Here is a 23,354-nt window from a genome sequence, read left to right on the forward strand (position 1 = left end):
GTTGTACTGCGGCAGAATAATATGACATTGTTCTGTTGCAAGAATCCAGGGCAGAGCGTTTGTCCATTGGATGGGAGAGTTTGGCTATGGGGCTGTCTATGCATGTTTTTTGAAGTATTTAAAATACCATATAGATTTAATTTCTTATCCAAGTCAGTCCCCGCTGGCCTTTCGAAGAGCTGGCTGTTCGTGAGGCAAGTCAGAGTGCAGCACGTGTTTCCAGATGGTTTTCAGTGACCTGTGTATAGAGGAAGCCTGCAAATGTGGGTGTGAATTAATTGGGGGGGGGGTTTGATTTAACGGAGGCTGTTTTTGTCCTCTGCGCAGCGCTGGAGAGGAAGGCAGCTGCACGACAGAGCCGAGATGAGCTGGTGAGGAAAGGGCTGGCAGACATGATGGAGACAGGTGAGCGAGAGAGGACAGCACAGCACTGAGAATGTTGTTCAAGAAGTCCAGCAAGCTCTATCTGTAAATCCATCTTTTTAAGGGATAATCCAATTATTTAAGATTTTGTCCTTTTTTTTTAGCTTCTGAACTGAATTAGCATAATAAAACATTATAAAAACAAGAAAATACTTCTAGGGTCACATAGATCAATTATGCAATTTGGTGATGGTTAGATAAAGAACCCTAAAAAAGTCTTTGCATGTCTTATTCCATTGCTAAACCCCGATATCTTAAGATAGCCATTGTATAAAATAACCTGCACTGCTGACATTTGCCAAGAGACCTTACACAGAAATCTGAGGATTTGTAGATTGTGTTGGGAATATTTTTACAGGAAGAAGGATCAATAGCAATGTGCACCAATGACTATAGTGAAAGCACATGCCTGTCAAGATGTAGGAGGAGGGAAGTGATGCTGATAGATTTCACAGCGTGTCTGGGCTCACAGGGAATTTCATCCTTCGCAGAGGCTGCGCTGGCCTGCGGGGGGAGCTCTGATGAGCCTGGCACCCCGACACAGGGCTCCTCAGATGGGGAGGAGAGGGAGGAGGAGTCTCTGACCCAGCTGCTCAACCTCAGCACCTTGGAGGGCCTGGGCTGTGATGAGGACACCCCCTCCACAGGTAATACACAGGCTGTTATCGGGGTAGCAATCCGGAGGGGCACTGCTGTTATCCCGTGGAATTCCAGTTCAGCCATTCTGTGCCTCATCATGATCAGCCGAAATGTTTCGCAGGTCTACGCAATGGAAATTGTAACACTGTCCACTTGCCATGTAACTGGCCGGTTGTCTCACTGCATTGAAGCAACAAATCAGCTCTGCATCCCAACTTGTAAGAAATACTAAAGAAAGTCTGACCATATTCTGGACAATAGTTAAGCTGATAGATAATAATGTGGATGCTGCCTGTGGCCATCAAAGTTGACTTCTCTCGGGCACCATGAAGAAGTGTTAGAATTATGTGCGTTTGGTCGCCACTAGATGGAGACAAAGTAAGATTAACGTGTTCTTGTCGGCTCGAACTACGCTGGTAACATCAGAGAAAAGGATAAAAGCTACAAAAATACTAGTGATAAACCAATAACGTACTAAATAGGCTTTTATTCATTTTTTATTTCTGCATTCCATGTTTATAAATTTGATGTCAATCAATAAATATAAGGGTATTTTAACAGAGGATCCATATACACATACACAGCAGTAAAAAAAACATCCCGCTTGTTTGTGTATATACTGTATAACAATAGTGTATATATATCTTGGATATTGATGATGTGTTATGTACAGTCAGGAATGTTGCATTTGTGACTACAATAAACTTGAGCTTGAGGGAACTTGGCAGTTGCATAAGCACTGGTTAATTGGACACCCATCGTGAGGTGATTGAAAATGCTGAATGTCGAGTCTGAAATAAATAAGTAGAAATGAACTAATATGCCCCCCTTATCAAGAGAAGAATCCTGTGTGTCATCAGCATGCTGGAGGCTGGACTAAGTCACAGTAGTCCTCTTCAGCAATGAATCAAGGTTGTGTGAAGGCCACGCTGATAGACTGGGAGTGTGGTGCAGACACACAGGACAATATGCTAACCATGTGCGAAGGTCTGGGCAGGAGTGTCTAGTCGCTACAGAACTCCACTTGTATTGATTGATGGCAGGCTGATTGCATGATGCTACATTGATCCACAACCTCACTTGCTGCCATTCCTGCTGTGATGCCCATCCAGCGGGTCATCTCATGTCCATGGTGCTCATATAACAGCGGCTTTCTGTGAAGACAAGAATGTGACACTTATGTCTTGGATGCCCTGCTCGCCAAACTCAAACGCTGTTGGGTTGAGCTCGGACAATGTGTGACATCTAGGGCTCAGAGATCAGTGAACAGGCTCAGGTGTGTCCAGGCTCTATGAAAGGAATGGGTCAGAATGCCACATGACAGCACCCGATAACTGGTGCAACCCGTATGGTTGCAAGCAGTCGGCATACGTTACTAACTTGTGAGTTTAACAGTACACCCCCTTTGATCAGTGCTGCTGACGACAAATGTTTAAAAGCTGAATCTACAGCATCCACAGTACAGCATGCCACATGCTGTATGTAAAAGAAGAAGCCAGCACACCTGCTACAAAAAATGATTTGGCCATTTTTCAGCTGTCTTTGTAAATTTGTTGAAGCAATAAGCAATTTCTTTCTTCTGATGCTCAGTATAGATGGGAATATGATCTATGCCGGGCTCAATTTGAGACCCTTCCAATGCTTCAGTATTGTCCATTAGTGCAACAAGTGCCAACAAGTGCCAACAAGTGCAAATTATTATATTGATCCTGACAAATAGTTGAGGGGTTGACTGTGACAGGTTGGGCAGGCCTGTGGTGTGATGACTACATGGACACCACTTCTCGAATGTTTAATGGTGGACTAGAATATAGGGGCAGGCAGAGCTGGCTGCACTTGCGTAGTGGGCTTTGTTGTTCAGCTGACCTTGTCTCGTCCCGGTGTCAGTGCGAGACTCCGTGGGGGAGAGCGAAACAGAGGGGGACATCAGCCCAAATTCAGAGGAGGAGGAATACCTCCAGACAGCACCTGCTGCCGAGACTCCTGGGGGAGAGGCAGACAGACAGGAAGGGAAGGAGGAGAGAGGAGACAGTTCCTCTGATGGAGACACCGTTTCTCCCCGGGCTCCAGGCCTGCCTGCGAAACTCCTGTCCAAGCTGGGCAGCCTGGAAGGTGAGTGTGCAGGGACCAGGATGGGTCTATCAGGGTCTACCTTCTAATCATGTAGCCCTTGTAGCACTTAAACTATAACTTTAAATCAAAAGGGGGAAAAAATTAGTTAAACTACACCATGTAGTACTGTAGAAGACATATGGTTCTCCAAAGCACAGGACACTTCAAGCAGCATGGTGTTCATGACAGGAAGGAACACAGCCTTAAAACAATCAAAATCTGTTTTAAACACTGGGGACTGCTTGTAGAGGCCTCACATGCAGTGAAAACATTATCTACTCATTAAAATATGCGCTGTAGTACCAGGGGACTTAGAGGAGCATAGTTTACTAGATTTAAATAGAAGTAGTGCCAAGAAGAACCACACACGGACAAAGTAGAGATGCAGACAGAGTAACCCAAATCTTAAAAGAAGACAGACTTACTCCTAGGGCATAAAATTGCTTTGCGGAGTGGAGAGTGTGAACAAAACAACTGTAACAGAGCAATCTAGGTACACCCCACACAGCCAACCTAGGGAGCAAGAAGAGTTTTTTTTTCTTGGTCTCCCAGCACTACTCAACCAACATCAATTTAGTTAAAGCAGCTTGTCACAGAGGAAAATACCCACAGAGATCACTCTCTGATCGGCATAGTCTTATACAAAGAAGATCTCCCTCCCCTGTGTCTGTGTCCCTCCTCTAATGAAATTGGCATGAGTGGAGGCAGTCCTCACTGAGAGACTGAGTGAGCCATGACTGTGATTCTAAGTACAATTATACTCCTTACAGACCCCTTTGACAGCAGCAGTTAAAAACACATTTCTTTCTACCTTTAATGGGATACAGATAGTACAAAATACAAATTGCTATGGGTTCCTATCACAACTTACCGTACAATTCTTCTTTTCATACATACATGTATGGACAGAGGTTGGCGTATTCCAGGACACTGCCATCGGGGATTCAGGGAGTTGTTCCGGATGTTAAAGTTTGTGATCCCTTTTTTGAAATGCCTGTGCAGAGAGCTCTGTCCTGGCCCGACGCACTTCACCGTGCCTTTCCTGCTGTAATGTCTCCAGGATCTCTGCCAGACCCCAGTGGAAAGGTCCCCTCCTCCCCTCTCCAGAGGAACTCCATCCTGCCCAAGGATGTTGTGAAGGCTCTGGAGACGCAGACTGCCGCCCCCCTGCGGGGTCAGATGTCCACCCCAACTGGGTCGCCTCACCTGGGGGTCCTTCACCCCCCCATGCCCCCCAGCCGGGTCATCGAGGAGCTGCACCGCGCGTTGGCCACCAAGCACCGGCAGGACAGGTGAGTCCCTTCTCAGACTGCAGCCCAAAGACAGGTGGACCTGGCCTTCTGCGCTCCTGAAAAGATGCTGGCATCATGGCTTTCGATGGCTGGTGCTTTTTAGCGAAGCATGTTTCTGTTTCCTTGGGGAAGGTGACTGTTGCTGGCAGGGAGCAGCGTGTCGCTGCAGGACTCTGTGCCGACTGTCTACAGATTCACAGGGGGCTTGACATGGCTGCAGCTCAGCCTCTTCTCCCTCACTCCTCCCCCAGCTTCCACAGCAAGGAGATCCGCTCCTCCCCCAAGAGAAGGTCCGAGGGCCGGCTGTCTCGCACCTCCAGCCAGGAAAAGGAGCCAGCCGGCGAGACAGAGAGCAAAAAGGACTCCGATGAGAACAAAGAAAACGTCCGCCTGGAGGACTGCAGGACGGACGCCTCCGGGCTGCCGCACGACCAGGACAGCTGGAACGAGTCTGTGATCTCAGGTGGGTCCCCGGGCTGAGCCGGGGTGCGTTTTCACGTTCCAGAAGAGCTTCACACACTTTATATGAAAAGAAGACTGTAAGAGACTAGACCACAAGTATGGACACACTCCATTGATCCTGACATCCAGCCAGTCCTTCATTTGTTTAATTCCGGTTTGGGAACTCCAATCGTAGTGGGTAAGTCCCTGGTCCCATAACTGGTGGGTTGTGGGTTCAGGTCCTCACTGCAGACATGCTGCGATACCTTGATCGAGCACTGCTGGGGTGGGTCATCCCTGTGATGAGCTCGCATCCCATCGAAGAGGCTTAGCGCCTCAGAAACCAGGAGGCGCTCCAGTTTTCAACCTGTTCTTGCATCCCATCCTTGATTTTAAAAATACTCTGTCCCAGGGGTGTTTTTGAAAAGGGTTTTCATTAGCAGAAATATGTTCATTCTCTCCTCCAATGCCAGATTTCTGCCTTTCAGCAGCTCATGATAGGTGACCAGTTCATGATATCCGTACAGCTTAAAGAGAGTCTCAATATTCAGCTAGAGGTCAGTTAACCTCAGAAACTGAAAACTCAGCCAGAATGAAAATCGGAAGACACAAAGGCACACCAGGACCACAGTTACAAACCACTTGTCTGAGAACTGTATGTACAGCTGAACTCCCAACATCTGCACTAATCTGGACCAGCACCATTGTGGTTGTAACAATATGTATTCAGTAAGTAACCTTCCAGATCCTAACTGTATATACATGCTCCATAAATAAAGCAAGTCCTGGGAAATTTAACACAGATGGACATGTCTGTGTCATGATCCCCCCTGCAGCCATGCTTCGTGATGAAAACTGGTTTGACTTTTGCATAAACACCAGGAGATGCTTGAAAATGTGATTTCACAGAACCAAGGCATTTGCATTTGTGTTCACGTGCCGGTTTCGCTGCTTGCTCATTCTTATCACATATTGTGCTGAGCCCTTCTGTCATTAGAAATGAAATACTGTATCTCTTGCATTTCTTAAACTGCTTCTTCGCATAGCGATTCTCCAAGAACAGTGAAAACTGTGCAGAGAGCAGTTGTCATAAACCATAGCAACCCCAGGACTGGTTGGTTCCACTTGGCTATGCTGTAAACTCTATGTACAGTATATATGGTGACCGACTGGACATACTCGTTATCCTAAGAAATTTTCCATCTTCCTAGTATTTGCTGACCCCTGCTTGTACAGAAAAGGGAATCTGGTCTCTTTAGTCAGGATTTCATGACACACGTGGCTCCCAAGGGTGCAACAGAAATCGAGCTGGATGTTGGATAAATCGGGTGAGCAAAGGAAAGGGGAAGAAACCACACAGTTATGATATAAATACTGAGTAGTCAAAGAAAGCAGGGAAGACCAAGGCAGGTAGTCTGTGAGAGGCGGCGAACATGCTAACTGCGTCTCAGACAGGGGAAAACAAACTGAGGGAGGCAAGGTTTTGCAGCTCCGTCTTTGCTCTTTTCTTTCAATTTCAAAATGACGTTTGAATGATGGTGCCCCTCTGAAAACATTGGCTCCCCACCTGCCAGGGGGCAAGCAGGGAGGCTCCAAGAGACGTGCAAGCAGGCCTGTGTGCGCTGTGTTGCAGGCACGCTGCCGCGCAGGATGAGGAAGGAGCTGCTGGCCGTGAAGTTGCGGAACCGGCCCAGTAAACAAGAGCTGGAGGAGCGCAACATCTTCCCTGTGCGCAGCGAGGAGGAGCGGCAGGAGATCCGCCAGCAGATCGAGATGAAGCTGTCCAAGTGAGTCCCTCCTCTGCTTTCTGCGAGTGTACACGGGGACAATCCTTGCCCCTCCATAAACCAGGACTGTCCAGCCATCCGGTATCTGACCGCTTTATCCAATTCAGGGTTGTGAGGGACGCTGGAGCCTGTCTCAGCAAGCAACGGGCACAAGGCGGGGTACAAGCTAGTCCATCGCAGAGCAGACTCACACACATTCACACCAGGGCCAGTTTTTCCCAGAACCCAATGAACCCGCCAGCCTGTCTTTGGACTGTGGAAGAAAACTGGAGCACCCTGGGGAAAAGGTTTCAAGGTCCAAAAAAGAGTAGAGCTATTGGAAATATGTCCACCAATTGAAACACATTGCTGAATGTTCCAGATTGCAATTGCATAACCAGTATCCTTCCACACATGCATGGTTGTATCAATGGTACGCGAATTGAAATAAAGACAATAGATTGAGTAATGACTGTAGACCTACTGTATATTGCATAGGAAAAAGAAATGTTGACCGATGAACATGACAGTGGTGGTGTATTAAAGATGCAGAATTTGCAGATAAAATAAAAAAGTAAAAAGGGAAAAATATACAGGTTAGTGCAAGTGCTGAACAATCCATGACTTACTTATGTGCAAGACCCTGAATAAATGCTTTGTTTTGGTTAAATGAAGGGTAGATGTTGGAAAGTTTGTAAGTTTAAACGTGAAAAAGTTTAACCGCTTCAAATTTCATAGAGTGGAGGCTCTGTGGCAAACCCAGAGGAGCTGTGATGTTTATAGCAGATTAGTAGTAGGGTTTTGAGGCTACTGAACTAACAACTCCTTCAGGCTAGAAAAAGGAGTCTGCTGATCCTAATTGTGTGACTCGCCAGTCTAACATTCAACATAAAACATACAGCAATTTCAACTAATCTGAACATTTGCAATTGACTGGTTATAATCAGTGAGTTTTTGATTTTCACAATGACAATATTCAAACACAGCAGTGTTCAAAAGAGTATGAAATAGCAGACCTAAGCAAATAGAGGGGTCAAAACCAGTGCTACTGTACATAATGCACAATAGTAAAACAAACTTGTTTCTTGAGATAATGAAAGATTTATTATTGGGAAAAAAATGTTTGTGTTTCCTAACTACATAATCTACAAAATAATCATAATTTGTTAATTTAGTTGATGTCTTTGTTCAAAATAATTTGCAGACTAGTAACACAAAGGAAAACAAGTCATTTTAGCCTGAAGTAGTTTCTACAGTAGTAAAGTAGAAGACGCATAGTTTCATATTTAGTCAAATCACATATGAAGTATTCTGAAGGAAAAAAATGTTTCTGGGCTCCTTTCCCTTTTCTAGACAAGTCTTTCTTATCAGTATTCCAGTTGTATGTGACCGCAAATCAGGAAGTACTCAGACTTGGTCAGAAGCATTCATATGTCTCCCTACTATGGACAACATTTTCATCAAGCAAAGCCAATTTTCTCATCTCTGTATTTGATGTGCAGCCTAATTTGGAATTTTTACATGACTAGCTCACAAGCAATTTATTTATTTTACCGTAAATAACTCATTTTTCTCTACACATACAAACAGTAATTGACAATCTATTAGGCCAAGACTTACAGATTTGATTCACTTGAGTTTTGCGATTCCAATGTCACCCTGTAACGGACTAGTGTCCTGTACAGGGGTGTATCCTGCTTTGAGCCCATTGCTTGCTGGGATAGATTCCAGTTCCCCACAATCCTCTACTGGATAAAGTGGTTGGGAAATGGATGGATGGATTCTGATGTCAAAAGAAAGAGAATCATGGTAGCAAAATGCCAGAAAGTCTTGTTAAAGACAGTTCATGTGTCATTCTTAATTTTTATTAGGCTGTGATGCCCTAGCCCTAGGGTTTGGTTTGAAAAAATCTAGCAAATGTGTAGTCTAGGTGAATGCCCTCCTCTTCTTTGTCTGTGTGTGTTTGGGTTTGGCGGTACGTGTATCAGACACGATGTTGTCAGAGAAATGGGGAACCCCACTCATCTAATTTTAGCTCAGTCCACAGTGAGTAAACCTGCCTCATGGCACGAGCCACCCCCAGCCCCGACCTGCCGCAGCCCGACAGCTCTGGAAAATGTATTTTTTGCAATCCGGACTAAATCCGCCGAAAGGATTGCTTCATTGGTGTGGCAGCCATCTACTTCCTCTCTTTGAGTGACAGTTTGGCCCTTTCCCGGTCTCTGCAGTCTGACCTTGCTATCTATAGCTGCTCAGAAAAATCTATTCCTGACGCCCACACAGCAGGAGAATGCGAGCTGCTATATTTAGAATCAAGACTGGTGAATAATGCATAGATAGCACAGATGACCCCCTCCCCCCGAACTCCCCAGGTCTCTCGTGAGCACGGAGTAACTAAGCTATACAGCCAACCGCGCAGCGTGAGGAATCACGAAGGCTGACGGAGTCGTGGGTGTGCAGTAATTGCTTTCTAAAGCAATAGCTGCAATACAGATTGTTCTTTAGTGCCTGTATGAGAAGAGCTGAGATAATGCAACAACGCCCACTCACGGATATTTCGTTTTTATTCGCTTGAGGCTGAGGGTCGAACTTTTTTAGGAATGAGCATAACATTGTGAGTGTATTTTTAAAACCCTTAATCAGAGATTCCAAGGTCTGCACAGTGCAGAGGAGGCTGGTGTATAATAATAGGCTTTTACCTGTCTCGGTGATTTTATTTCTTGTTATATGACATCTGCATATATGGGCCATTGTATTCTATTCCTTCTTGTCATTATCTTTATATCCTACATCAACTGTAAGAAAGGGGGACATGCATCAACAGAAATCGATAGTCAGCAGATTTTCAGCAGGAAGTCAATATTTTATTCAACTCATATGTATAATTAAGAGAAGATAATGCATTTTCCTTTAGGTTTAGTGTAAAAATAAGCTGAACCTAACCCTCTGCATCTCCATCAGTATGAAACTGCAAACTGTTATTTCAAGAGCTTTGCTGGAAATGTGTCTTGGCCACATGCTTCTCCACAGTATGTAAAGACAACCATTAACGACGACGTTAGAAAGAAAAGGCTGCCTTTGCATTTGCAAAAATCTCTTCATAGGATTGAATTTTTAACCTGAAAGTACAAAAGTCCCAATGATTTTAACTCACATTTAACTCCAGCACATCAGATCATGGGTTTATGGAGTGGAATGGATAGGTGTTACATTTTCCACCAAAAAGATACAGTACATTGCATCATGCAGAGCAATTTCAGAGGCGGGATTTCAACAGAGCAAAAGAGGCTCTTTGGATAGAATGCAATCCGCAGAATTTCATTCTCCCTAAGATTTTCAACAGCAACAACGGTTGCTAAGCAACACAGATAAGGTCAATAATATCCTTGGTGATTTTCCATGCCTCTATAGGAGAGCTTCTCGATTTCGTCTCTTAAAATATTAATCATGGCAGCACTGCTGGGATTTCCCTTCTGTCTCCGAGTGTGGTGGGAAGCACCATAAATATCACACATAGAGTACGAAAATATGCAAAACACCCTCATTGGTTCAGTGAGCAGTTTTTATTCACACAGTCCCCCAAACCCCCACGCTGTGTGAGGCTTGGAAAAACAGCAAAACAGTGCTGCTTCTACCAGTCTGTTCCCGGAAATAACACTCCCCTCCACACTATACTGTTTTATTAACATATTATGTTGTGCAGGAGAGTACGTTAATGCTAACTGAACAGTCAGATTTAATGATCAGATGATGTGGTATGGGCTATAGTTTGTATAGTTTATCGCAAATTGGATTTGTTTGGCTCCCCTGCGGCACGAGACCGGTTGGATCTATAGGTGGATTTGTTTGCCATTTTCCCCAAGAACAGCTGAAAAATGAAGACTCCTATTGCTTTGAGGTTTTGACCATGCTTAGAAACTACAAGGTCTTGTATTGTGGCTTTAAATAATCTTAATGTCGCCTGGGCAGATGTGTCACAGGAGCTACAGTAGGTTAATAGAGTTAATAGATTTTTTTCTATAATATTATGAATATGAATAACATTTACAAACGTTATACCAATGCATGACAAAAAACAATCCGGGCAGGGATAGACCCATCTGGTGTGTAATAAATTAGAAGACAGCAATATTTGGAGCATAAGCTTTAGAAGCAGTAAAGACATTACAAAAAATGGACATTATCCAAGACTGGGCAGACACCTGCTAAATGATTTTTAATGTGCACAAGAGGAGAGTGCTATGTGCAGGTAGAGGAAATGTACAGTAAATACATAATGAATAGGACTGAAAAAGATTAGGTGTTTTTATTGACTCCTCAAAAATATCTTTTTTAATCCTGAAAATAAGGTGAAGCAATAAATACAGCTAACCTAATGTTAAGTTTCTACTTTGTGAAATTGTAGAATTAAGGAAATGTAAAGTGAAGGAAAGCTATGTTAGAAATTACACAATGCATTGACTAGATCACTTTAAGAATGCAGTGCACAGTACTGGTCACCATGTTGCATAGGAGACATCCCTGCTCTAAATTCATTCCAATGAAGTGTGACAAGGCTACTTTTTGTCTACTTTTTGGCACAGTCTTCAGTCTTAAAAAGAGAAGACATGAGGTGGCGATAAAGTATTTAAAATAGTTTATTTAAATGTATTAAACAGACCTGCAGCAAACTGTCCAGCCATGTATTTGAACCTATAAAAAACTTCTAGGAAACCTATGAAATACATCAAAAATTCCATAACAGTATGTTTTGTTTCCTTTTCTGAAGTTACTGGAAGTCAGCAATCTATTACCTTCATTATTTGCTGTAATATACATTATATTTCAAATTATTTCAGTTCAGCTGTTAAACATACTATGTTCTGAACTGAGTGTGATATTAAAAATATGTGGTCAAAGTTGTTTTCAGCTTACAATGACCAACACTAATTACTGTTAATTACTGGAGTCAATTATGTTTTATCCAAGCAAATGCAGGAAACAAGAGAAAAAAAATCAGAAATATATAACCCACAAATTACATCCAATTATAAAACACTGGACTTGTTAGAATCTGTGTCGTTACCAACAATGTATGCAGCTTAAAGAGGCATGTGAGTCCAACACACGGTCTGTTTTGAAGTTCTTATCTCTGGGTGGGTGAGAGGGTTGGAGGCACAGGGTGTCCCCAGGGTGCTGGACCCACAAGTCTAGACGTGATCTCCACAAGCCATAATCAATTGATCCTGCACAGGGCAGGCCAACATTAAATACCTGAGACTGTGAGGGATGAGGTCAAGCAGGCTTTGATGAATCATTGATGTCAAACACTTGAAAGAGAGGTTTTATTTTTGCCCTTAACTTGGAAAGAGCAGACTTTAGTGATGTATCCCAGAACACTCAGAGGACCAAAACAGAGACCTTTTGATCCTTTGATGTTGAGAGAAACATAAATATGTGTGTGCATATTGAGCATCAAAAACCCCTTATCTATTTATAGATGAATGTTTATATTTATGTGGAGTTTGACTACAGATAAAATATTTTTGATTCTTATTTTGATAATTATTATTATTATCATTTTGATTAATTGATCATTCATGACCATCCATAATATACTCTAATAAGTTTGACTGTAGCAAAAGCACTTCTTCACCTCATTATTGAGAGAGCTGTTGGGCACAGGTAATGACTTAGCCTGCCATTACCTAAATCAAGAAAAAAAAAAGAAACAGAAATGAACAAGTATGTGCCACAAGAAAACAACACCTTAATTCATCATTAAATTGGAGTAACACCTCAGGTATAGCCTGCAACAGTGGAGTTATGTCCTCTTCAGCAATGACTCATAGATTTGTGTAGAACACACTGATTGAAGTCAGTGAGTGTGGCTCATACTTGGAGAAAGATATCCTAATTATAGGAGCTGGTGTTATCTTTGTGTAGGTTGTGTGTTCTCCCCATGTTTGCATGGTTTCCCCTGGGTGTTCCGGTTTCCTCCCACAGTCCAAAGACACAGTTGTATGTGTGTTTCTGTGTGTGCCTGGCGATGGACTGGTGTTCCTTCCGGGGTATATCCTGCCTCGCAGGCTTAGGCCCTGGCTCCCCCCTGACCCTGTACTGGATGAAGCGGTTTTAAAATGGATGGGTGTGTACAACAGACCAATCAATGTGGAGGTCCATGGATAAAGACTTTTGCAGGAGTTTCTAGTTGCTGTGGAGCTCCACTGTGATTGATGGTTACCTCACTGCACAGCGCCACATTGAACAAACCCTGGCATCTCACTTGCTGCCTCTCCTGCAGTGTCATCCTGATGTGACACTATCTGAGCAGAACAACACGCATTCTCATGCTGCCACATTTAACAGCATCTTTCTTGTTAGACCAGAACACTTCTGCCATTGGATTCCCTACACGGCAGACTTGGGATCCACTGCACATCTGTGGGATAATATGGGGTAGCATGTGATCAGAGACACTCAACAAGCCTGTTTGTCCAGGCTGAGAAGGAAGAATAGGATAGAATTCATCTATCATCTAATGACACAGTAGTAGCCCTGATGCAAAACATGCATCACAGATGCAATTGATTCCAACATTGACTACACTTCTAGTCTGTGATTTTCCTAGTAGAGTCCTCTTTGATCAAGCCTGCTGATGACAAATGTTACTCAACATAACGAATTTAACTTTGTCATGCCAGTGGAAAACAAATGCCAGTACACCTATTATACAAAAGATCTTATCATTTTCTCGATAACTTTGTGAATTTGTTGGACTTGTAATTGATGAGTTTATTTGATGCTGAATGTCTATACAGTATATCAGGATGGTTACTAATTAGATTAGCTTGTTCAGTACCTTATTAACCCAATTATACGTGTGTAAATATATCAAAGCAAGATTAAGAAAGAGTACATCATTTACAATTAAGTAAAGGGTCAAAATGCTTAAATAGTTTTTACATGGTGAAGTCTCAAGAACACTTCACGTTATTTTGTTTTTTAAACATGTCACTTTGTAAATTGCTGTACTTTCTTATGCTATGTGACATGGGAATGTAAAGTTACAAATGAGAGGAAATCTTTCAGCTAATCTAGCACCTTTGGTTCAAAGTAAGCGATTGATCCAAAAGTCTCATCCTGCAGTTTCTTGAAAGAACTCAGGGTACCGGCTTAGACAACAGGCAGTGGGTGTTAGAAGTCTAAACTGTTATGAAGGGTTCTTGGATGAATTAATGCAAGTTTGACCAGTTTATTAACAAATTGGATTTGTTTACTGATTATGAGAGAATCAGCCTCCTTATGCCAGAATCAACCCCACAACCCCACTGATAGCAGAAAATGGGAGAGAGATCTGTGGTAGAAGAAGGACATAAAGTACAGTTGTAGGAAAAGACAAGGCTTTTGCCAAAGTCCTTATACAACAAGTCACTGCAGAAGACACAGTTGTTTTGAATGTCATCTTTATAAGCTGTTACATAAATTGTACTTCTATCATTCTAGATGAGATGTTGGCTTTTTCAATAAACTGTGACAAGTGGTTACTGAGGGTGAGCAGCGTAGCCTTCGATTCTAAGACAGCAGCACTTAGCCATCACTGAGGTGAATTCAGGTTGCATATTGCTTTGCCACACTGTGTGCATCTGTAACTTCTGGCCCCATTTCAGGTCTGACCAGGCATTACAGCACACCTCGCTGGGCACTCACACACTCTACAGCCCTGGGGCCACCTGACTCAGTCCTGTCCTCTCCACTTCACAGTCCTGTCAGCACTGCAGAATCAGGCAGCTAATTTCTCTGACGTGCTGTAGACTTGCCTCGAAAAATGGGTCCCCGGTTGTTATGTATCTAAACTGAATACACGCTCGGAATGAATCAACTTTTTAGTCTTGGGTGACTAGAAGTACAGTATAATCCATCCTTTCATTTTCTAACCAATACAGGTCGGGGGGAGAGCTGGAACCTGTCTCGGCAGGCAACAGGCACAAGGCCCTGGACGGGACGCCGGTCCATCACAGGGCACACACGGACACAAACACACTCACACCAGGACTCATTTTTCCTGAAGCCACCTAACCTACCAGCATGTCTGTGGACTGTGGGAGGATAAAAGTATAATGTTCATTTTGAGTAATTTGTATGCAGAGCACAACAATGAATCCTGTCTTACGATTAAAACCTAAGTTTTAGAGTTACTGACCGCAAACAGATGAGGTAATTTGAGAACTATCTTCCTTTTGGTTCTGGGTTACAGATTTATATCTGCATTCCCAAAGAAGATGGCCAGACAATCGCAGACAAAAACGCTTTGCTTTTATTTTTACCTCCGCTTTAATAAAAGAGGCTCGAACACATCGAGCTCTCCTTATGAAGTCGTGCACTTGAAAAACGTGCATGCCTGCTGCTATGATTAAGCATTACCATGGCATTCTCTTCACTCATTCAGTGTCCTTCCATTAAAGTCTGCTTCAGTTCAGTACATGGTGTTCTTGTGGTCGTGTGGCCTTTCAATTAGTATTTATCACGCCTGGCAGTAGAATTGATCATGGCTTCCAGTAATCAAAAAACAACTTCTGTCCTCGCTGTACACAGAATCACGTGCTCCCTGTGGCTCTGCTTTTGTTTATTCGTCAACCATGTCTGTCTCAAAACCTCTTGAGAGGCGATTTTTCATTTAATTATACGGTAGCTGAGTGTTTGTAAGTTCAGTGGCAGTGGCCTCTAAAATGACAGGTTCCGAGCTTTAAATGGACTTTCTCGTTGACAAAAATAGCCTCATGAAGACATGCTTTATAGAAATCGGCGCATCTAGCTTGAATGTTCTGTTAGATAAGGAACACTGACAGAGGGACCTTGATTAGAGAAATGGAGCTCTATGAAACGGCAACACTACAAGCAGCTGAAGTGGGTTGTCTGCGCAACTCCAAACTGTAATAGAGACAAAACAACAATGTTATTCCCTGTTACAGTAGTTTATTGGTGGAATGAAGAACAGCTGTTCTTGGTTTCTGCCCAATCTGCTGTTTGACAGGCCCTCGATCTGCCCTCTCTGTGAGTGCATGACAGTCACAGCTGTGTCTCCGCCATCTGCCCCTCTCCTGGGGCGGATCCGAGAGCTGCCTGCAGCACAGCGAGAGGGGTCCTGATGCCCCCTGTTGCCCTACTGAAGCCCCACCAGCATCCATAAAGGGGCAGGGCAGGAACACACGCGCCACAGCCCTGACACGCCACACGTGCTGCCCAGCTCTTTGAGCAGAGCGGCCAGTGAGGAGTATGGCTGAGGGAGCCGTCAGCCCGACTTGTACAGTCCTGCACGGAATCCTACAGTCCACGCTCCAGGAATTCCACTCGCACCCTGGAATGTTCAAGGAATTCTGCGTAGTTAAGGAATCTTACAGTGTGACATCAGAGCCATTAGCTTTGTAACTGGAAACATTCAAAGTCTATTTCTGCCTCCAACTGAGAACTATAAAGCGGGCCTTTTTGTGTTATAAAGCACATACTCTTTTCAATGTATCCCTTATTTGTCTTTTTGTTAAAATCATATTGATCCTTTTCTGTGTGTTTGGCTTCAAATTGTGTTTAAAATTGCACCATTTAGATAGAATCTCTTGGCCTTCACACTGGGAAACACCAGCTACCTCGGGAATTGGAATTTCATTTATTTTCTTGAAATGAACGGACATGTTAGGTGGCACGAATTAATTTAGTGTCCGTGAAAGAAATGTAAACGCCAGTTTGGGGGTTTGGAAGCGTCTCTAGAACCCTGAAAATGGATGTTTTGCCGTTTATTAATGAATTGTGAAATAAAATGAAGCCAAGATGTGAAGCTGGGCGTGCGGTAGATATGCACTCCTAACCCCTCCAAACCGCACCCGAGCGGCGGCTGTTTTATTGGGCAGGGAGAGGGAATGGAAATCGTCCAGATCAGCCGATCTGACGCTGGAGATCATGCAGCAAAGCAGTATACAGTATGAACTAGTGAAAGCATCCACTGTGGATTGAGGTGTTTTTTTTTAAAAAAAAAAACTAAACCTTTACATGTGCCGCTTCTACTGTACAGTATATTCACCTGCCACTCGACGGTGGCTGTTCGTGGGCTAGAATGATGGAGCGAACCGAGTAGAAAATCCAACGGCAACAGTAAAAAAAAAAAGCCTTTTGAGTAGATGCGATTGTTGTGTGGGCAGACAACGCAGTCCAACAAAAAAAATGGGGGAAACCTTTGTGGTCCTTACTGCAGCACTATTTTCATCCGCCTTCTGAGTGTGCGTCGGAATTTCTCACGCAACGCCTCTATAATAAAATTATGCATGGGAAAAAAAAGTGGGAGGGAGGCTGGGAGTATCACCCAGAACAGCCAGAGCAGGTTCAGAGGCAGATTGCAGAAACCCCAGCAACTGCCACTGCTAAGTAATTCACAGCGTCAGGGAAGCGTTTTATAGGGGATTGCTCCGTTAGCGGATGATCCATTTAATTCGTTTCTTCCATGAATACCTGAGTGCCGCGCAAAAACGAGGCGTGTTGGATTATTACAACCCTTTACAGAAGAGCCGAGACACAGAGCGCGTTCTTTCTTATTTCCCCCGATGTGGTTTTCGTCCCGATCTAGACGTCGTAGTCAGTATTCAGAGTCGAGATGGGAAGAGCGGGGACCGGTCACTAGAAGCTGCAGTTTGGGGGATTCTCCGGTCTTTTCCAGGGACTTGAGCGAGGTGTTGAGCGAGGACTCCGAAGGACGCATCTAGCAAGCCGTTAAAATGGTACAAAACGTGATCTTGGTGTTTTTCCGCAGGAGACTAAGTCAAAGACCGGCAGTGGAAGAACTGGAAAGCCGGAATATCCTAAAACGTAAGTCATCCCCCGTGTCTCCTCTTTATTGTCCTTTTCTACATTTTTCTTACCTGAAAATATTTACACGAATGCGTTATTGACTACGAGTAGATCGTGATATTCCGTCTTGGGGGGGAAAAAAAGATCCCTTTCCTTCTCTGACAAAACTCTTTGCATTTATAAATTGCATATCGCAGATAAGTAGTTACAGATGCTGTTAATTGGCATAGGTTAATCTGGGAATATTGCCAAATGAAAACGGATAATTATAGTTTAATCCCTATGTAATTTGGGGATGGCATATTGTATAATATTGTTATGCATATCAATAATTAAGGTTAAACACACATATATATTTCTATTGATTTAATTACCTATATCAGAGCTACACTGGCTTAATTGGACCAAGTGGCCAAGCCTCTGCACAGTACTTCAGGTGCTTAGGAAATCTGTAGATTTACAGTAGCAGCCTTCCTGGACTTGAATTAAGACACCCTCAGTTACCTAACACCCTGCCAAGTAAATACATTTATCTAGTAGTAATATTTCTATGTAAAAATCACCTCTAGGTATGGATTTAGATATGCTAAAAGCGAGGTTTGACTGATGTTCAAGTCACAGAACACCGAGGGCGGTGAATATTATTAGGGACAGAGTAAACACTAAGTATGTTGCTTTTCCGATATGTTTATGCTCTGTCAATTCTTATTGTTCTCTTCAAAGACGTCAAATCAACCACAGACCTTAGTACATACTGTATCTCATCACTGAATGCTGAAAATGTACAGGTGAACTGAACACACGACAGTTAATGTAATGGCTACTGAATTTCTTACTCTGCAATTTTCTCGGAAGACTTTGTTGATTTGGTTTCAACTCCTTGGGACAAAAACAAGTTTCAAGGATAATCTGAGGGAAAACGCGGAAGTTGAACGCTTTCGTTATATTGCTACTCCTGTGACAGCTCTCTGACCTGTCTCGGTGGGTTAGTAATCTTAAATACAATTAACGTACACGTTCACTACCTTCAACTTTCCTAGGTTTTGCTACAGAAACGCTAAATTGCAAAGATTTGTAATCTACTGCATACGGTGTTACTGAAAATGAAACCCAGTTAGACTTGTATACAAGAGATGGGTCATCCCCTATTTGGATGGATCAGTCAGTACGGGCGTTAGTTCCTCAGCGGCATTCAGTATTCAAGGCGGAAAGTACAGAGGTCTGCAGCGAAGTGTAAGCACTTCAGTCTTCGGAGTCTGCAGTCCTGCCCGTGTTCAATCTACAATTTAAATGAAGAGCTAAATTGAACTAATTATTTTAGTAAGTAGTCCTATCACCCGTGTTTCTAAACGTAGATCAGTAGCAGGACTGGAGTTCCCTGCACCTGATTTAAGACAATCTGGAATGAAGAGAAGTCGTGGGAGGAGCCGTTTTTTGAACCAGAGGGCAGGAGAACTCTTTCACAATCAAAGTGCTTGGCACGCCAACTTTCACAGTACCCGCAGATTCACTTGGGAGAAAGGGCATCCTTGCAAGAGCTGAATATGGAATTTATGTGCTATGCAAACACATTTTGGAAACAAAAAAAAATCGAACTAAAAAAATAAACATTGGTACGATATTATCTTCAGTGGTGCTTTACAGTATGTTTTCTTAGAAATGCTAGATATTGCCAAACAAAATCAAAATTCCAGTAGGAAAAACGGGGTCTTTTAAATTTGACATGCCATGAGATAATTTTATCAGTAGCATTTCCTTAAAGAAAAAACTGGGCATGGTTATTGCATAAATATCTTTATGCATACATAACTACTTAAGATACATTCACCTTTAAGATACTGCAGATGTTCAAGATAAAGGAGAAAGCATCAAAAGAGACTGGTAAATGCTTGCTGGTGAGCAATGTTAAATGATTTGATAAACCTAATTAATAGAAATACCGTTACCTTAAATCAACATTGTTTGATGGTGTTCCTGAGTGCAGTTAGATGCAGAAGACCGTGATTCACCCTGAATTTTGGGACAGGAGCCGATTCTTGCACTGTTCTAGACACTCTGCAAGTCGGCTCATTAGACTCTGATGCGTTAACTGGTTCAGTCAGTAACTGCTGCAAGAATATAATTTGGATGTGTAAGCAGTTATAAGCTGAGAACTCAGTGCCACTGTTTTACTCTCATTCAAAACCACAATTTCCAGGCAGTAATGGATGGAAATTCATACAAAGACAGGGTGTAAACAGTACTCAATGTTCGCTTTGCACTTCTTGTTGGGTCACAGCTTGTCATAGCAGAGACACATCACGGCATTCCTGGTGAAAAGAGCAGGGTTCAATCCTTGCTGTTCAGGAAACTCCGGAAAAATATTTTTTTATGAGTGTCTTTAGAATGATTCGTAAATGGAATGGGCTGAGCTGTAATAATTGAGTCTTATTTAGATGATATCAACTTCCCCTGGATATTTCTGTGGTTAAACTGTAGGTTATTTGGCATTAAAAGGGACTAAAAGTACAATTGGGCAAGGTGATTTAAGACACTTTTACGCTATCCAATCTGATATGCAGGATTCAATAATGTGACAAATGAACCCTTACCACTGTGTTTATTTTTATGACCAGAATTCTAAACACAAAAATCACCAACCACTGATATTTTTTAAATGAGTTTCAATGCTCACTCCAGCTGTACATGATAATATAGTGATATCAAGGCTGGTGGCGGTGATGTAAAATATTTGTTCTTTGTTTCCTATTTAAATCTACTTCTCCTGCACACGTTTCTCCTTTGTAAAGTCATTTTGCATGAACCCTGCTCATGCAGACACTGTATTTACACCGTTCAGCTGTTAACTGCAGGTCTTCCTGCCTTTTTTCACTGTTTATTGCAAGTGTTCCTGCTAACGTCTTACTTTATGGTTTTGTCTGCTGCAGAGAGAAACGATCAGACGGAGCAGGAAGAGAGAAGGGAAATCAAACAACGGCTGAACAGAAAGGTATTGTGAAGCTATAAATTCTTTAAATCCTTAATCGTCCTCAAACAAAAGGTTCTCCAAACACACAGACAGCTCTGCCTGCAACACTGCCCTGGTTTAATACTCTGCTGTTCTGTAGAATTAAAGGTCAGCTGGCGGGTTGTAGGTTTGTGTGAGAAAAGAACCTGTGATCTAAATGAACAGGTTGTCAGTATGGTAATTGATGGGGATTTAAGTACTTTCAGTATAGGCTCTGAAGACCTATTACCCCAAAGAGAGTGTCTGTTTCCCTCATCAGCAACAAATTTAATGGTGCTTTTTTCATGACTTACCAAAAGAAGCTGTGGTATCTAGTGGGATCATCAATAAGCTTATTGATGCTATTTATGACAGAGACTGCTGTATTTGAGGTCTGATTTCAGGGAGTGTATTTAACATTCTAGTGTTTCATGTATCCTGCACAAATTAAATGCGTTGCAATTGTCAAATCAGAAGTTAAAATACGTAAACATACGTGCATAACATAGAAGACAACAACCCTGGTAATTAAGAGACACGCTGCTTGTCGAGGTTTTCCAAGAGAACTGTTCAGATTGAAAATAAGAATTTCTTGGCTCCGAGTTTCTTAAACTTTGTGCCTTCCTGTGAGTGCAGGGATTCTGATCCTGTTGTTATTGAAACATTTCACATTCTGACTTCTGGATCCATACATGAACAGTGTGGCAAAGGAATCGGAGGGCACTTACTGTATGCCACTTTGTTCAGTGTCCACACTATCTCTGGAGGAAGTGGCCAGGCTTATTTCTGAGCCCTGTTTTACTACATCCTATTAAAAATGTGCTATAATGTCAATGACAGGTATGAGTAGTAAGATGTCTTTGTTCTGTTTTCTGATTTTTAAATATATGTATTTTTTAATACAGTTACTATGAAAAAGGTTTCGGATGATGTGTTTTTATTATAAGGCGCTCAAGTTCAACTCAGGCTACAGTAGGTCTGCATGCTGCAGGGAAAACACCAATTGCTTTAAGGTCCAGATACCTTAATCAACCACAGTACATTTAATAAACCGGAGCAGTCCTCCTCAAACAGCTGCTCTTTCTGTGCACAAGCATGATCGAGTGCTGTCTCGGGTAGATATTAGACTGTTTCCATCAGACTAGCATTGATTACAAGGGCATCTGCAGGCACCTGACTGCACGAACCCAATAGCATCACTTCCAGTTGAGAGGTTCAGTGCAGAAATGGAAAATGAAACCTAGGTGTAACAAACTGCCATCTAAGAACCAGAACTAATGTGTCATGGCACTGGCATGACACTCCTTCGGAAGAAGCTTATTGTTATGTTAACTGAGGTCCGTCTCTTCTTTTTGTCAGCTCAACCAGCGACCCACCGTCGACGAGCTGCGGGACCGGAAGATCCTCATCCGCTTTAGCGACTACGTTGAGGTGGCCAAAGCTCAGGATTATGACCGACGGGCAGACAAGCCATGGACTAGGCTCTCGGCGGCCGATAAGGTATCACAGCCGGATGAGAGGCCCGTCCTGTTATCCTGTCCAGCTCTCTCATGCTCTCTCGGTCTCCACGTCGTCTCCGATGGCCATCCTTCGTGCTCTGGGTTGCTCTGGTTCGGAGCGGCCTGTTAGGAAAATGAGTGGCGTTGGTCTGCTCTGAGATAGGACCGAGCACAGGCAGAAGGCTCGGCTCACACAGAGTGGTAATCAGTGTATTGAGCTTGCTCCCCTGTTTATAGCAGACACAGCCTAGGGAGCTTTGTATTCATTTGCACAAACACTTAAGAACATATTCAGGCAGAGACCCTCAAATTGTTTTGAGGCAGATTTATTATAACTTGGGTCCACTGTGTTTTTTTATTGATTTCAGTGCAGACCAAAACATTTTAAATAAAAATAGCTTAATAGCTCTTTGGTCAACAAATATAACACAATACACCTCCATACTGTACATTTAGAAGGCCAGCAAATTCAACACAGTGTGTTATGGGGAGTAATTTTCTAAGATAACAGTTAAGACTCCTATCTCTCAGCATAGATTTTTCAGATCATTTAGTTTACTTTGTTCTCTGGATTTTTGTTTATACAGATAACCAGAAATAGGTACGTTTGTATTCTCTCACGTCTGGAATACTATAATCAGACTATTGTTTGGTCACTTTCCATCTTTATCCGTACCCACTCCTATTGTGCCTCACGACCACAACATGCAAGAAATGTTTTCAACTTTTTAAGATTCCAGTCTAGTGTTTTTTTTGTGTCTCCCCACTAGGGCCTACAATGTTTAAAACTTTTCCTTCTCTCTAATATCCCTTTTCCTACATATTTGTCAACATTTTGACTATGTTGTCCTGGTTGTTTGTTGAAGCTAAAAATCAATAGCACTGCCCATGTGTTCTGGGCCTTTTCACAGAGCGTTCTGCAATCCTGTAAACACCAGAAAAAACACAGATTTCAAAATCACCCCTTCTCACTGGGAGCTGATACCAGCTTCTGGTTATTTAAATATGTTACTTTCCAGCTCCCTTCTATAAAATGTGTTGTTTCATGTGCACGGGTATTGGCATTTGCTCATTGGCTGTGTGTTAACTATGTATAAGTTTCTTAGTGAATAAACGAGAAACCACCTCATTCTTGAACAGCACTGTCTACTAATGAGTGAGGCCAAAAGTTATTCTCTCCTCTTACACTACTCCTTTCTTCACCTCCACTTTTCCCTTATAAGCATTTTATTCACACACACCCAGTGCTTATGGGCACCTGCATTGTGGCCTTTTGATTATCGATGTTATTTTCGTTTTGCAGGCGGCGATCCGGAAAGAGCTGAACGAGTACAAAAGCAATGAGATGGAAGTCCATGCCTCGAGCAAACATTTGACAAGG

At 42.7% G+C, this 23,354-nt stretch overlaps 1 protein-coding gene across 7 annotated transcripts in view; it reads left to right on the forward strand.

Moving 5' to 3' along the window:
* LOC148648150 (phosphatase and actin regulator 3-like) overlaps positions 1-23,354 on the forward strand; it is a 53,883-nt gene that overhangs the window by 28,664 nt on the left and 1,865 nt on the right. For 6 of the 7 annotated variants that reach the window (XM_088608282.1, XM_088608283.1, XM_088608280.1 and 3 more), the window contains 10 exons: positions 328-405; positions 915-1,070; positions 2,950-3,174; positions 4,235-4,466; positions 4,718-4,929; positions 6,541-6,694; positions 17,451-17,506; positions 20,416-20,477; positions 21,834-21,974; positions 23,277-23,353. In XM_088608282.1, coding sequence (XP_088464408.1) covers positions 328-405; positions 915-1,070; positions 2,950-3,174; positions 4,235-4,466; positions 4,718-4,929; positions 6,541-6,694; positions 17,451-17,506; positions 20,416-20,477; positions 21,834-21,974; positions 23,277-23,353 — 1,393 coding nt within the window. Of the gene's footprint in view, positions 1-327; positions 406-914; positions 1,071-2,949; positions 3,175-4,234; positions 4,467-4,717; positions 4,930-6,540; positions 6,695-14,598; positions 17,507-20,415; positions 20,478-21,833; positions 21,975-23,276; position 23,354 lie in introns of those variants that run through there. The other variant, XM_088608281.1, reaches the window with a different exon arrangement.

The sequence above is a fragment of the Lepisosteus platostomus genome, chromosome 15, assembly GCF_059453375.1.
Source record: "Lepisosteus platostomus isolate fLepPlt1 chromosome 15, fLepPlt1.hap1, whole genome shotgun sequence".
Classification (NCBI taxonomy): domain Eukaryota; kingdom Metazoa; phylum Chordata; class Actinopteri; order Semionotiformes; family Lepisosteidae; genus Lepisosteus; species Lepisosteus platostomus.